General features: G+C 32.7%; 1 protein-coding gene across 1 annotated transcript in view; it reads left to right on the forward strand.

Annotated features, from left to right (window-relative positions):
• Nucleotides 1-16,293, forward strand: part of RALGAPA2 (Ral GTPase activating protein catalytic subunit alpha 2) — a 417,261-nt gene that overhangs the window by 207,235 nt on the left and 193,733 nt on the right. The window contains exons 27-32 of the mRNA XM_020989297.2: nt 814-872; nt 3,824-3,932; nt 8,673-8,783; nt 11,091-11,159; nt 11,278-11,412; nt 13,194-13,377. Of these exons, the coding sequence (XP_020844956.1) occupies nt 814-872; nt 3,824-3,932; nt 8,673-8,783; nt 11,091-11,159; nt 11,278-11,412; nt 13,194-13,377 (667 nt within the window). The remainder of the gene's footprint in view (nt 1-813; nt 873-3,823; nt 3,933-8,672; nt 8,784-11,090; nt 11,160-11,277; nt 11,413-13,193; nt 13,378-16,293) is intronic.

A 16,293-nucleotide genomic window follows, 5' to 3' on the forward strand; every position in this document is an offset into this window, starting at 1 on the left:
TTTGCTAAAATATGTCCTTTGATTAACATAATTAGATATGTTATGTTTTTATATTATTACAAATTGACCCAGAAAAAAAGGGAGAATTTTTAAAATGAGCTAAATAATAGTTTTAATACTGAAATGTTTCATTACATTTTTAAGGCTGCCCTTTTGTTCAGTTTTAAGCTGTGATTGCTAGTTGAACTTGAAGATTTTTTTTTCTAAGTAGTTTTTTTTTTTAGTCCTTTTGATCATGGCTGTTATACTTTTTCTTGAGCACATCTAATTGTATCCTCTGGCATCAGCAATCAAATAAATCAATAACATAATCAACTGAGGATAAATATTCACCTTTTCATTTTTGAAGAAAATTTCAAAAGTGAAAATGTATTTAAATATATAAAAAGCAAATTGTTTTTTGGACACTGAAGGGAAAGGAAGCTTTTTTCTTGCTCTCAAAAATGCCTTTCTCTTTAAACAAATACTACAAAAACTTTGGTATATAAATGTAATAAAATCTTAAAGATATATTAATTCAACTCATCTAGCGGGAAAATCAATATTTCTCATCTAAATTTTAATATAGTCTCAATTTGCTCACACATTTATGTCTCTGCATACCTTGTTACTCTCCCATTTAGTAAGGCCTCCCTTAAATTTATATATTTAGGCCATTTTTTCCACCTTGAGTCCTTCATGCATTCTTTCTAAAATTTCCAGTGTTCCAGTAGCTAGTGGTTGCCTCGAAAATAGTTGTATATGATTAAAAACAAAACAAAACAAAAACTCTTTGATGTAAAGCTTTTATTTTCCTTATTTTTGTGTTTTTAGCATTACCTCATAAATATTTTACTGAAGAATGCAACAGATGAGCCATGTGAAGGTGCAAGGTAAATGTCGAATAGAAGGTAAACTATTTTAGACTTTTAAGCTAGAAAGTTAATATGTAAACAATTTCATGTGAAATAACTTGTTCGCTTAAAACCAGTTCATTGAAATATAGTCAAGAATATTTTAAGTAACTCTTTTTAAGATGACACATTTGTCCTGTAACATTGATTTGATAATAAGTGAAATAAGTTAAATTTAAAAATTTTGTGTCTAAAAATATTTAATATCCCTTTTGAAAATTATATCTTTATTATCTTGTTGGATGTCATTTTTAAAAACAATTTATAAAAAGTTAATTGATTTAATCCTTTCCTTTCCAAATAAGAAATCAATATTTCCTTTATTATCTTGTTGATTAAATGTATTCAATCTTTAACTTAATGAAAAGACTATCAACTATAAGGGAATACTTTATTTTCCTTTATTCATTACTAAAGGATAAAGAAAGTAATATTTCTAAAGATTTCATTTGAATATATTTGGAAGAGACCACAACACTGGGATAATCAGCTTAAGCATTGTGGCTAACATTTATTAGTATGACATGAGAGCATTTCTTTCTTAGACAACCTTTTTTGTTTAGAGGATATAATAATGAGAGTGATGGAAATGTAACTTTAATTGTAGAGATAAGAAATGCAAACCAAGTAAATAAATAAATAAAAGTCCTAACTGATCAAAATGTGGCCACAAAGCAGTAGAAGATGAGTCTTACTTTACATGATAGCTTAAAAAGATTAATTCATAAAATGATTACTGAATATGCCCCATGGGAGAATTTTCCTCGACATTTGTGGTTTGGGACTTGTGTAGACTATTAAATGCAAAGGTTGGCAATAATGATGAAATTAGGGAGATAGACTAACTTGTTGCCAAAAGACTTAACCTCATACTCCTTATTCAATGTATATTCCTTTTCAAATCTCTGTAGAAACTGTGAAGCAAAGAGGATCAGATTTAAAATGAATATTTAAATAGTCTAAAATAGTAGGGAAAACTTTTTGTCAAATAATGGAAATTTGGTTTAACTTTGATCTCTTATTTAATTGCTATAGAGGACTTTTGGTCAGAAAACTTCTAGACTAATGCAGATTGGGAGCTGTCCTGCAATTTGCATATAGTTTCATAAAGTTATACATTTCAAATCTTAAGTGACTTCACTCAAGGTTCATTGATCCAATAAGTATCAGAGACAGGCCTATCATCCCGACTTTCAGGGTATCTCTTTATCTACTATAACATGCTGTTTTAGATGATTAGATAAATCCATGAAGTTCTAATGGAGTATATGTTTAGGGTTCAGAATAATATTAGTAGTTAACTTCTTGAAAGACGAGTGAGAGAAATAGAGGAAAATAACACTTGTTGTGGGCATGAAAAGGAGTTATGCTGTGATGTGAGGCTTTCTTTTATTATGTTTCAGAGAAAGAGATTTTTAAAATTTGCACATTGAAAATTCAGGGACAGTTTTAGAGGCTGTATTAAATCTTAATTTATCTCAGATTAATGCAGTTGACATCCACAGTAAAAAACAATATTCGTATTGATGTTGAAATGAATATTCTCTGTTGAAGAATTTAAAAGTGTGTTAGTTAAAAAAAGAAAGGAATTCATAATATTTTTGCATACTTGAAGAAACTTACAAAAGGACAGCAGTTTCAAAAAAAGCTAAATAGGTTTCTAAATGATGTGATTCTATTGGATTGAACAAGTTGAGTGGAAATTGAAGTAAATTAAAGAAATTTTTGTGAAAATTATAGAATACATTGAAAATTATGGAAAACAAACTAATTTAAAGAATAGTTTCCAGAAAGTAGAATTTAAAAGCAATAGTTAATAAAATTAACAAAAAAGTACTATAAAAATGATTTATGAAACAAGGTGTGAAGTAGATAAAAGATTTACTGGGTAACATATAGAAGAAAAAGTTCAAGGTTACAAGTACAATACAAACTTTTTATAATATTGTAGTTGGGACTGAATTTATTCTGGCTTTGTAAGCTATTTGGATCACTTTAGGCTTTTAAGTTTATATTGTATTTATATTTGGAGTATGTATTAAAAAGAATTTCTCTATTATGTTGGTAATTTGAATGTCTTCATATAAATAAAGGTATAGCTGATTAAGACAATCAAGTCTAATAAGCAGCTTAACCTGAAGAAAAGGAACCCCAAACAATACAAAAACTGAACATACTCTATCATTTTCAAATATGACATGTGGAATCTAGCAGATAAATGATGTCCATGAATAAAAAGTGGCTAAATGTACTAATAGATTTTCAAATAATAGTTTAAAATTACTTTTAAATCTAAAAGTCATCAGGTCTTAGAACAAACCTTTGAATTTACTTTGTGAGGGTGAATAGTAGATCCAGAATTGAGATGAAAATTTTCTAGTCACTAAGAAAATAAGGCAAGATTTTAAATAAAAGTATTTGAGATGGCTTTTGTAGGTAATCATGTAATTTTTGAAGGATGGTGTTGCTTGAAGGAAAAGCTTTCCTACATCTTTGTGTCTTTTTTTTTAAGTAATAACCTTCTGAAATGTACTTTGAATCTTAGTTTCATTGAAACTTGAGTCTAAAGAGAACATAATGTTTAGATGTTTGTGAAGATTTTATACCTTAAAGGAAAACTTCCAAGAAAGAAGCTTTTGAGACTTTTAAAAGTAATTATATCTGAATTAAATTTTCTGTCATACATGTCAAAAATATATTGAACACACATTTCTGCTAAAATATTTTAATTGTGTGTCATGGATATTAACAGAGAATATGCTGTTTGTTTTCACTAAATATTTATGTGGTGTAGGGAGCCAGATTTTATATCCAGCTTGGAAACCAGCCTACAAAGACTGCTTTATTTCTGTTTTTTATTTTATGAAAATATGTTTGAAACGTTCCAGTAATATTTTGCAAGTTTCATAAGGAATTTTTCTTTTTTAAAGATGTATTTCTGTATGCTGCCTCGGACTTTGGATATGTGAAGAGCTTATTCAGTGTACAAATCATCCAAAAGTAAAAGCGGCAATCAATGTTATAGGCGTAACTTTAAAGGTATCCATTCATGATTTTAATATGATTAAAGTATTTTCTATATATTAAAGATGCACTTGAAATTTGAACTGGGTCTGATTTTTTTCCTACTAAGTACCCAATGTATTGTTTATTGTTCATTTTTTTCATACTTCTCCCTACAGTCTACAAAACATGCCTAGCACATATGATAGCTAAAGTCACACTAATATTTGCCTGCTGATTCTTTCTTCCATTACTTCCTCAGCCGGTAAAGTTCTTATTAGCAATAGTGTAGATACAGAGAAGTCCTAGCTCCTACATCAGCATTTGGGAAATAGAGGTAAAGAAAAGAGACGACAGAAAACATTTTTATGTATAGAACATTTATGAGTAAAGAGATTATAATTTAGAGATTGTTTTGCTGAGATTAGTCAAATGCTCACATCTTTACATATTGTGGAATTTCAAAATTCTTACTCAGTTTATTATAGTATTGGAACTAAAAAAAATCATAGAATGAGAATCTTATGTTTAATTCTGATGTAGTCTAGAAGCCACTTCAAATTTGTTAAAGAAGGCTTGTCAGCATAAAAGAATTTTCTTTTTCTTTTTTTCCTTTTTGGTGGGGGAGGGGAGGAGTTAAGTTGAATAGTCTCTTACTGCTAAAGAGACAATGAATTTGAAACTATCATATTGCAATTCAATAAACATTTATTAAATACCTACTACAAATTTGTGGTATACTCTTCAGGGGCTTGCAATCTCATTTGTTTGTTGGTTTTGGGGGGTTTGGGGTTTTTTTAGGCAGTTGGGGTTAAGTGACTTCCCCAGGGTAACACAGCTAGTAAGTATCAAGTGTTTTATCTGAGGCCAAATTTGAACTCAGGTCCTCCTGACTTCAGGGCCGGTGCTCTATCCACTGCACCACCTAGCTGCCCTGGTTCGCATTCTTTTGAGAGAGTAAAATATACAACAATTAAGTAAACATAAAATATGTACAAAATAATACAGAGTAACCTCATGAAAGGGTAATCATTAACCCTGGGAGAGTCAGAAAAGACTGTGCTTATTGGAGGTGGCACCAGGACTGCTCTCTAAAGGACACTAGGATGTCTTTGAGGAGATGATGAGGGAGGACAGTGGATCCAGCCCACAGGTAGGAGTTAGAATGATATGTACATGGAGTAGCTTATAGTCCAGCTTGACCTGAACTAGGAGCACATAAGTGGAAGAGGTAGGAAATAAATCTGGAGTGGTGACTGGAAGCCAGATTGTGAAGAGTTTAAAAGAGTAAGCCCACAAAAATAGAGTTCTATATCTTTTCAAACGTGATTATTGAAAAGTTGTATGTTGGATTATGAGAATTACAATTCTTTTAAAAATTATTGTCACTTAAATAAAATTTATTAGTATTTTGTCTCTGTTCTGTTCAAGAAGCAGTAAGTCCCTTATATGTGTAAAGTGCCATGCTAATTTTTGAGGCTACAGAGATAAAATTCAAGTAGTCCCTATCTGGTTTCATGGAACTTACATTCTTTTCCCTAATAAAGAATGTATCTCATTCTATTTTGTATCTTTAAACTATTTTATTAATTAATATTGAATTACTGGCTTAACAGATTTGATTTTTAGAAAAATTATGTTTTACTAATATGTTTCAATATTGTATGTTTTTGCAGGTGCATTAAAAGTCTTGGATATTTGATTTTTATTGACAGATAATTTTATTCTCTGCATGTATTCTGTAGTCACAATCAGTGACATTTTAAAAATCTTGGTTTTTTCTTCTTCACAAAGTAGCCAACACTTTTGAGACTCAGGCATTGGTAAAATAGATTGTCATGCTTTATAGTTTCCTCATTCTTGTACAATTGAAAGATTATCCATGAAAGCAATTATAATTATAAGAGCAATTTGAAGCTATACTCAAATAACATACCCTTTAACCCAGCAATACCACTACTAGGCCTATATTACAAGGAAGTCAAAGAATGATGAAAAGACCATTTGTACCAAAGTATCTGTAGTAGCTCTTTTTTGTAGTAGCAAAGAATTCAGAACTACAAGGTTCCAATCACTTGTAGAATGGTTGAACAAATTATGAATGTTATAGAATACTATTGTGCCATAAGAAATGATTAAAGAGGTAATTTCAGTGAAACTTAGGAAGATTTATGTGAACTGATGCAGAGTTAAGTACCAGACACTATACTAAGTATTGTGGGTACAAAGAAAGGCACAAAATAATCTCTACTCTTAAGGAGCTCAAAAAACTATGTACAAACATGACATATATACAGTATAAATTAGAGGTAATTAGTAAAGGAAAGGCAGAAAATTTAAGGGGCATAAGGAAAAGCTTTCTGCAGAAGGCTAGATTTTAGCTGCAACTTGAAGAAAGCCAGGAGATGGACATAAAAAGGGAAAGAATTCCAAGAATAAGGGAAAGCTAGTGAAAATGCTCAAAGTCTGGAGATTATGGGGTATTTTGTGTATGAAACTGTAAGGAAGCCAGTATATATTGATTGAACAGTACTTGGTAGGGTATTAAGTGGAATAAGAATGGAAGCAGGTGGGAGGGTACAGGTTATGAAGGGCTTTGAATACCAAACAGAGGATTTTGGAATAACCTGAAGTTTTAGAAATATCAATTTCGCAGCTATATGGAGTATGGGTTAGAAAAGGAAATTAGTGGATGCAGAAGAGAAACCAATTAGTAGGTATTGCAGTAGTCCATATGAGAAGTAATATCATCCAGGTTGACTCCAGGTTCCACTTATCCCCTGTTCTACACTGTATTTATTTATTTGATTCAATGTTATATCTACCCGGTAGAATGTAAACTCATCGAAAGCTAAGATTGTTTATATGTTTCTTTGTATTTTAGTACCTCTACAAGTCCCTTAACCTCTCAAGTTATAGGCCATCAGTGTCAAACACTGGCTGCATGTGACTCACAATACTTCCCTATGCCTTGGGTACCAGATTAAAATGTAATTTGGAAATATTTAATAAAGTAAAAAATACAAGAAAACATAAAAAAAATAAGTAATATGGGTATGGATAAGTACTGTGATATTAGAAGAGGGCAGGCGATGGGAACAAGATGTTAAAGGGTTGGAATTGGCAATACTTTTCAACAGAATAGATATGAGATGTAAGCAAATATGAAGAGTTGGCAATAATTCTTAGATTACAAACCTAGATGACAGGAAGGATGGTTTCACAACAAAAAACAGGTACATAAGGAGAGGTGGTAAATTTAGGGGAAAAGATAAAGATTTCTATTTCGGACATATTGAATTTGAGATTCCTATGGGACATGGGAGACACTGAGAAGGCATTCTCAAATGTGAGACTGAAATTCAGGAGAGATGAAGGGTTCTCTATTTTAGTAATAGATTTATACACTTCTGGAAAACTCTGGCTATACTTTTGCCCAAATACTTAAGCCCAAGTCAGTATAAATAATGTCACTCAGAGTATTCTAGCTGTGAAATTCTGTTTTTTGTTTTTTTTTAATCTAATGAGATTAGTGGGTATTACTTGCTGTCTAATTTATCAGGGATCAATGTATGCATTCAGATTTGAATTATAAAAATAATACATTTCATGATTTTTCTACTGTCAATTTGACTTTGTAATATTATTTCATTAAGCTTAAATTTTAAACTATGTGTTTTTGGATAAGGCATTTGAGTTTTACAGTTAATTTTCCTTGAAAAATGTTTTTGGATTTTTTTTTGACATTACCAAAATTTTCTCCAATATATTTTCCCCTACCCTCTCTAAAAGAGCCATGTCAGGTAAAAAAAAAAAATTTAAGAAAAAAAATGTGAAATATAGTACAGCTGTGGACCTCTTACTTCCACAAAGAAGTGAATTAGGAATTTCTTTTCTTATGTCTTTTTTGGAGACGCACTTATTCTTTGTAATTTTGCAACATTCATTTTGGATTGTTTTGTTTTGGTTTTTTTCCCTGTACATTGATGCTGTCATTGTATATGTTGTTTTTTCTTGGCTCTGCTTATTTGACTCCATATCAGTTCATAGAATGAGTCTTTCCATGCTTCTCTGTTTTCATGATATTCATCATTTCTTCCAGCTCAGTTATACTCTATTACATTCCTGTATCTGATTTATTTAGCCTATCTACAATCAGTGGGCTTCTTTTTTGTTTCTAATTCTTTGCTATCACAAAAAGTGCTGCTATAAATATATTAGTATATATGGGAACTAACTATGCATCTAAATTTTCATACGTGATTAATATTTGCTTGTGATTAGAGCAAGAATTCTTAACCTGGGGTATATGACCTTGTTTCATTTTTTATATTTAACTAAATTTCAACCTAAAGGGTTACCTTTGTAATCCTATTTATCTTATTTTATGCATTTAAAAACATTCTGAGAAGTGATCCATAGGTTTCACCAGAGTATTCAAGGGGACTATGACATAGAAAAGGTTAAGAATCCTGTCATTAGAGGAAACCATGTAAATTTTTGTGTATGGGATGTGATACTACATAAATCTAATTATAACATTTGAGGTAGAGATATATACATAGTAAAAAGAGCCAAATGGGCAAACAAAATTTTTTTGGGCAAACAAATTAATATAAGTGTTTGAAAAGAATAAACCAAACTTATTTCCTCTGTGCCAGGAAATAAATAAATGTCTTAAGCAGTAAAAAAGATTTTCACTAACATTAGTATATTTACATTTGTATGTGTGTTCAATTGTGTAATACTGATTTTAATATTTGTTTTCTTTTATAGTTTCCTAATAAGGTAGTGTCTCAGGTAGCTTGTGATATCCTTCAGTTGCTCGTGTCCTATTGGGAAAAGCTTCAGAAGTATGATAACTCTCTGCCACGGAAAATTACTGAAGTAGGTCTACTTTTTGCAGTGTTAAAATATAACCATTTATTTTTTACATTATATACTGTATTACTTAAGGTGTACAAACTAATGGGGAGAAAAGGATCAAATAATTTTCACAGATGGAAGGGACATCTTGGATGGGCTAGTCCAACCCATAGAAGAGAAAGAATTCCCTCTACAACATGCATCAATAGTAGTCATCCATACTTTGCTGTAAGACTTCAAGAGAGGGAGCCTGGTGTCCCCTGGGGCAGTCCTTTCCACTTTTGTATGGCATAAGCCAATCAACAAGCATATATATGTGTATACATATGTGTGTGTGTGTGTGTGTGTGTGTGTGTAATAAGATAATTAAAATTCATTAGGTCCTAACTCAATTTGATTCTAATTAGTAATAAAGTAGTCAGTGGTGGAAGGCAGTCCTTATGCTAGTAAAGTTTAAAAGACGTAACTAAAATAAATACATCTTTTTAAATACATCCTTACACTCACTGAAAGCAGTTAGATAATGCCAGCAAAGAATAAGCAGCTGATTGGATGCCTGTGCTTGAGAAGATGCCTTCTTGTCCAAAGGATGTAGAGTTTCATTTTTTTCTTGATTACTCCATGGAAAAAATTTCCTGCTATAAATTTGGTTACTTTGTTATAATAGGATTAATTGAGAAATATGAATTTTTCAAATTGGCAAGGACCAGAATAGCTATTTAGTCCAACCCATTATTGACAAAGAATTTTTTCTACAACATACAAAAGTGGTCATGCAGCCTTTTGTTGGTGACTTCTAATGATCTTGAGAGAGCCCATTCCACTTTTGTAGAGCTCTAATTGTTAGCAAGATTTTCTTTATATCTACCTAAATGTGTCTTTTCACACCTTTGCCCATTGCATCTAGTTCTGACCTCTGCAATCTAGCAGAACAAGTCCAATCACTGTTCCAGGTGACAAATCTTAAAATACTTAACAAATAATTATCATGTCCCCTCAGATCTTTTCCTTTACTCATTAAACGTTCCCATAAGTCCTTCACTCTTGACTTCCCTCCTCTGAACAATCCCCAATTAATAATGTCCTGCCTAAAATGTGATGCCCAGATGCTCTCTGACCAAGGTAGGTTAGAGCAGAATAATTACCTCTTTATCCCTTGAAGCTGTATAATACAATTTAATATTGCATTAACCCTCTTGCCTCTCAGCACATTGTTCAGTCAGTTTGAGTTTGTAGTGCAATAAACAATTCATATGTTTTTCAGGCAAACTTTTATCTAGACATATTTCTCCCTATCTTGTTCTTATGCCATTGATTTTTACAAAAATCCCATTGAAAAACTATATTTATCCCAGTGAAATTTTACTTTGTTCAGTTTGGCCAGATACCTGCCAACATCTTTTTAGATCCTGTAACTCAATGTGTTAGCTATCATTCCTAGCTGTTTTTTGTTTACAAACTTGATACATCTTCAATATGTGCCTTTAATCAAGTCACTGATAAAAATATTAAGCTCCATGGTGACATTAATAATTAGTGGGTAGAAATGCACAGTACATTAGTGACTAGCTACATTCAAGGGTGCTTAATCTGCATAAATATCCTCTAGCCCAAATCAGGTACCTGGTAGCTAACAGCAACTCCAGAATTTGCTGGTTCCTGGTAATTGATACATGATGCAATGTACTAAGGAGATTCAATATGTATGGAAATACTATCCTAGACATCTAGTACTGATTTTCTGTCAGTGTGGGAATGCATGATAAAAGAAGAGAAAAAAGGACTGAGGGCTGGACTGTAGGAAAATTACATATACTCTTTTATCTGAGACAAGTTTCAGTTATGAGTTTATTGGGCATGTCTAGAGTTGGAAGCCAAAAGGAAGTTACAGCTTAAAGAGTGAGTTGCTTTGAATATTAAAAAGAAAAAAAATATTAGGTTCTGGTGATAATTTTTCAAGAGAGATAGCAGATAAAAGAAAAAGTATTTTCATGATACTGTGTAATTTAAAACTTTTTTTCATTAGTGTTACAACATTGGAGGAAGAAGTTAAGAAAAAGGTACACTTAGCAGAATGGATTACTGCCTCTGGTGTGTTATCCTACACATTTTCTTTTGTTACTTGTCTTTCTTTAAAGTAATGGAGTAGCACTGAACCTGAGCATGGATTTATGTTCTACATATGCCCTGTTCGCATTCCCTAAATTCCCTCCTTGCCTGTATAACTTTCTTTCAGTGGAAGTAAATTTGGCAGGAATTTAAGCAGTTAGGTTTTGTTGTGAAGATGTCTTTTAACCTTTAATTCTAAATTGTCACTCTGGTTTGCAGATCCTTGTGGCCACAATTGCATTTCTTTTACCAAGTGCTGAGTACTCTTCAGTAGAAACAGATAAAAAGGTAGGTGATACTAATATATCTGTAAATGATTTTCTGCAGCCAGATACAAATGCATCATTATTTATGGTGAAGCATGACAAGAAATGTGTCATAAATAATTGCCTGTTTCTTCCTACAGTTTATTGTTTCTCTTTTACTCTGCTTATTGGATTGGTGCATGGCATTGCCAATGAAAACCCTAATGCATCAAGTGTCTACTGTTCTGGAAGATCAGCATTCATCTAGAGCCCCATTACTAGATTACATTTATAGGGTAAGTTGATGATTTTCTTTGGTTCTTCTGATTGCTCTCAGGGACATAACATAAAATCTCCTATGCCTCAAATGTTCTCTCTCCTTATCTTTGCATCTGAGCTTCCTTCAAGTCCCAGCTAAAATTGTACCTTCTAGAACCTAATCTCTCTTAATTGTAGTTATGTCCCTGCATTAGTTATTTCTGATTTATCCTGTATATGGCTTACTTGTGCATAGTTGTTTACATGTTGTCTCTTCCATTAGATTGTGAGCTCCTTAAGGTCAGGGATTATATTTTGCCTCTCTTTGTATCCCCAGTGCTTAGTAAAATGTCTAGTACATACTAGGCACATAATAAATGTTTATTGACTGACTGACTGGCTATTGAAATACTCATTTTAGTTGATGTGTTTTAAGGACAGGATAAAAAATATTGAAATAATTTCTTACTTAAATGTTTGAAAGTTAAATTAGAAAGAGATTAATTAAATTAGAATTTCATTAATCCCCTATTGTTCCTGTGGTTATAATGCACATAAACTTACATCTTTGATACAAACTAAATTAACTAAATGAAGCAATACTTTACATTGCTTTAAGTAAATAAGTATTTATTAAATCCTTATGTACAAGTTACTATCTAAGCACTCAATTGTTATTTCTCTAAAATAATATTTTGCTTGTAGGGATAGCTTTAATGACATGACTGATTACTTTTTTGTGTAGAATTGGCCTTGATACCAGTTCATTTTTATTGAATAGATTTTCTTTCATTTTAACTAATAAGAATTACTTTTCAATGATAGTAAATGAATTACATATGCTAATAAGTGTTGCTTTAACAGCATTACACTGCCTTCTTGGCTGTACTTTACCCATTGCTGTTCTTATGATTTTAGTTAGTTGCAGAATTCTTTGTCCAAACTCTCCAAAGAATATAGATAGCACATCACCATTAGGCTTACAATGAACTGTTTTAGATTTGAATATCTTTATTACTGTATTTAAATTTAAAATGTTTCTTTAGCATCTTTTAAAGTGTTATATATCTTTATTAAAACTTTATGCAAAAAAATTACTTTGCTTGTTTTTCTTATTTTAGAATTTGAAAAAGGAAATATCAAAGCTATACATTCTTACCCAGTATTCAAAATGATTTTTTGTATGTAGTGTTTCATTGATTATATATGTACAAAAGCACAAAAAAAGAGAATATCTTTAATTATTCCTATTTTCTAAATAATACTTGATGTTCAGGGCATTTAATCATGTGTTGATAAGATTAATCCATTTTTTCTATTTTAGATTAGAATCTTTTTAGTTTCTACCACTTTTCTTGGTGTTATCAAGTATGTATATACTGGCTCACAATGGATATCATTCTGTTTCTTGGACTGTAACTGAACTAGAAAGGCTTATGGTCTTTTTTTTTATCTCCTTTAGTTTAACTTTGATAATACTGAACTCCATTTCCAACTCATGGATAATTTCTTTCTGTACTACACATGTGCCACATAGCTGTTCCCTCTCAATAATCACATTCTGCTCTTATTCCCATCTTGTAGGCAAAGACTTAGGAATCTTTTTGCTCAAGAATGTGTTTTTGGTGCCACAGAAGGATAACTTGCCATTTAATTTTGTTTTCCTTTGATCTTGCTGTAATTGTCACAAGATAATTTCACAAGTATAAAAATTAGGGCTTTCTAATTGTTGTAAAGTAGGTTGCCTATCTGATGACCTTTTAATCTGTTTTTTTTTATTATTATATTTGTAATCCCACTTTCTATTATATTTTTATAGGTTTTGCACTGTTGTGTTTCTGGCTCAAGCACATATACCCAACAAAGTCACTACACATTGACTCTGGCTGACCTTTCATCTTCTGATTATGATCCTTTTTTGCCACTGGCAAATGTCCGGAATTCTGAGCCTATACAGTACCATTCCTCAACAGAACTGGGGAACCTACTTACTGTTGCTGAAGGTGAGGAACTCCCCATTTCCAGGAACTTACTATATTATCAGTTGTGGTGGGGAAGATTAGCAGAGGCAGAGACTTTTTTTTTTTACTGTTTCTCTACGCCAAAATTGGATCAGAATCTTACTCTGTTGCTTAGTTTTACCAGTGTTGCAAGGGTTTAGGAAATTTCATGCTAAGGGAATGTATTTATCAATAGAGAGGAGAGTTTTGAGTACTTGATTTTGCTTTTCTTTAATCTAGCTACCTTCTGCACATGTAGCCTTTTGTCTTTCTTCCCCTTTGCTTTTTCACTCTTTCCCATGTACGGCTGTATTTTTCAATCCATATGTACTATGCAGGAAAGGGATAGGAACTAGATCTGTGATTTCACTTTTTAAGGAGCTCCTTGTTGAGAAACTCTCTCTCCCAATATAGGATGGCACCTTCTCTGCAACTTACAGTCTTATAGAACTGCCTGGAGCACTGAGAATTTAATTTGCCTAGAGTCACACAGCCAGTATGTGTCAGAGGAAGGACTTGAATTCATTTTCTTCTGGCTCCAAACCTGGCTTTCTACCCACTACAACATGCTGCCCCTCATAGGGCATGAAAGGTGTTTAATTGGAGGTATAAAAATAACTCTTTGATTCAGGAAGCATTTATTAAGCACCAGGCACTATGCCAACCTAGGGGATACAAATACAACAACTGAAACAGTCCCTACCCTCAAGGAGCTTGTTTTCTACATGGTGAAAACACCATTTACCCAGAAAAGAAAATAATATATGCAAAATAATTTCTGTGGAGGAGAGTGGTAGGAGTATTTGGGAGTATCAAGCAAAGTGTTTTGGACATGACACTAGCTGAACTTTGAATGGAGAAAAGGATTCTAAGAGGTAATGGTGGATCAAAGTGAGCATTCTGTGCGTGGTGACAGCTTAGACAAAGGTGCAGAGGGGGGAGATGGTATCATATACGTGGACAAACAATAAGGAGGCCTTTTTGAATATAGAGTGTGTGAAGGGGAATAATGAGTACTTAGGTTAGAAAAAGTGTAGCCAGATTATGAAGGACTTTAAGTGCCAAATGGGAATTTAATTTTGAAGGTATTTGGGAGCCACTCAGGAAACTGCTTGAGCAGAGAAGGGACATGGTCAGAACTGTGTCATAGAAATATTACTTTGGCATTATTATTATTGTTATTATTAATTTGGCAGCTGTGTAGATTACAGAGAAGATACTAGAGGCAGAGACCCCAATTAGGAGGCTATTGCAGTAGTCTCAGCAAGAAATGATGAGGTCCTATGCAATGATAATATTCATGTGAGTAGAGAAATGGAAAAGGATACAAGAACCATGAATTCAATGTGGAGATTTGATTTGTATTGAACACCTTTTTCCTCCTTAGCAAAATTTGCCATCATTATGTGGTCTTTGAAATTCAAGTTTATGAACCTCACTGAAGGAAACAAGAATCTCCCTTCAAACCCAGACTAACTCAATTTTTTCCTCAAAATATTTATCCGCCCTTTAATTTATGTGAGCTAAAATTTACCCAGTCACTAAATATAGTGTTATAAATAATCACATTTGTACAGTCCAGTGAAGAAAATTACTCAGTATTTTTTAGGGGCCACCCTGAAATTTGATCTTTTAAAAGCAGGATAAGCAATCCTAGTGGGCAAAAGCCAGGTCAATAAAAGGTGCTCCCTCACACATAACTCCATTATTCTGTAATATGTCTCTGACTTACAAATGAGTCTTTTTTTCTATATTTAGTTGTTTTGAATCTAACCTCTTTTGCATCTACTTGTTTAGCTTTTCTCTCTACTCCTTCTTCCTTTGATTTCTTTTTTGGAGTTGTATTCCATCAGTCTGCCTTCATCTCTCACTCTACCAGTTATGGGTTCTCTCATATGTTCTCAGTAAGATCAGTATAGTATTCCCTTTCCCACTGTGGCGGAATCCATGGTATTTGATCTGTATGTCCTGAAACAGATCTTCCTTCTGATTTTTCACTTTCTTTCCCCCTCATTCATTCTTCTTCATTTCACTCAGTGCAACTCATCATTACCAATACCACTGCAGATAAATGCATCTGACCCAAACAGTATCTTGTGATTTTTCTTCTCCTAGCTTCATTAGAATTTGGGGAAAGCTAAGTTCTCTTAAGATCCAGCGGCATTGCTTCTTTTCTCTTCTTGGCATAAGACATTTCCTGACTCCATGCATTTTCACCATTTATTTCCCATGCCTGGAATTTTCTCCCACTCTGCCTCCTGGCTTCCCTGTTTTACTTCAATTCTCGGCTAAAATCCCATCTTCTACAAGAAACCTTTATTGATTGATCCTTCTTAATGCTAGTGCCTTCACTCTGAAATTACCTCCAATTTCCCCTGTACTTACATAGAAATGTACATGTTGTTTTACACATCAGAATGTGAACTTCTCAAGGGCGGGGAATGGTTTTTGCCTTTTCTTTTTAATCCCCAGTGCTTACCACATGTCTGGCATATAATAATCACTCAATAAATGCTTCTGAGTGATTTAAAAACTACCTCCAATTTCTAGGAATTCTCTGAGTCTTTCAAAATTTGGTACAAATACTAACAATAATTAGCAAACTTCAAATAACTCCCCACAATTTAAAAAAAATTTTCTTTTAAAACTTTTTTTAGCTAACAAAAATCACTTTTTTTCAGGGCAGCTAGATGGCGTAGTGAATAGAGCTCTGGCCTTGGAATCAGGAGGACCAGGGTTCAAATTCTGCCTCAGACACTTATCATTTAACTAGCTGTGTGACCTTGGGCAAGTCACTTAACCCCGATTGCCTCACTCCTCCCCCCCAAAAAAACCACTTTTTTCTCTTTCCCATCCCACCATTCAAAAAAAAAAAAGGACGAAAACAAACCTTTGTAATTAACCTTTGTAATGTGCATA

Source organism: Phascolarctos cinereus, unplaced genomic scaffold (genome assembly GCF_003287225.1).
Source record: "Phascolarctos cinereus isolate Bilbo 61053 unplaced genomic scaffold, phaCin_HiC Scaffold_2;HRSCAF=192, whole genome shotgun sequence".
In the NCBI taxonomy this organism is placed as follows: domain Eukaryota; kingdom Metazoa; phylum Chordata; class Mammalia; order Diprotodontia; family Phascolarctidae; genus Phascolarctos; species Phascolarctos cinereus.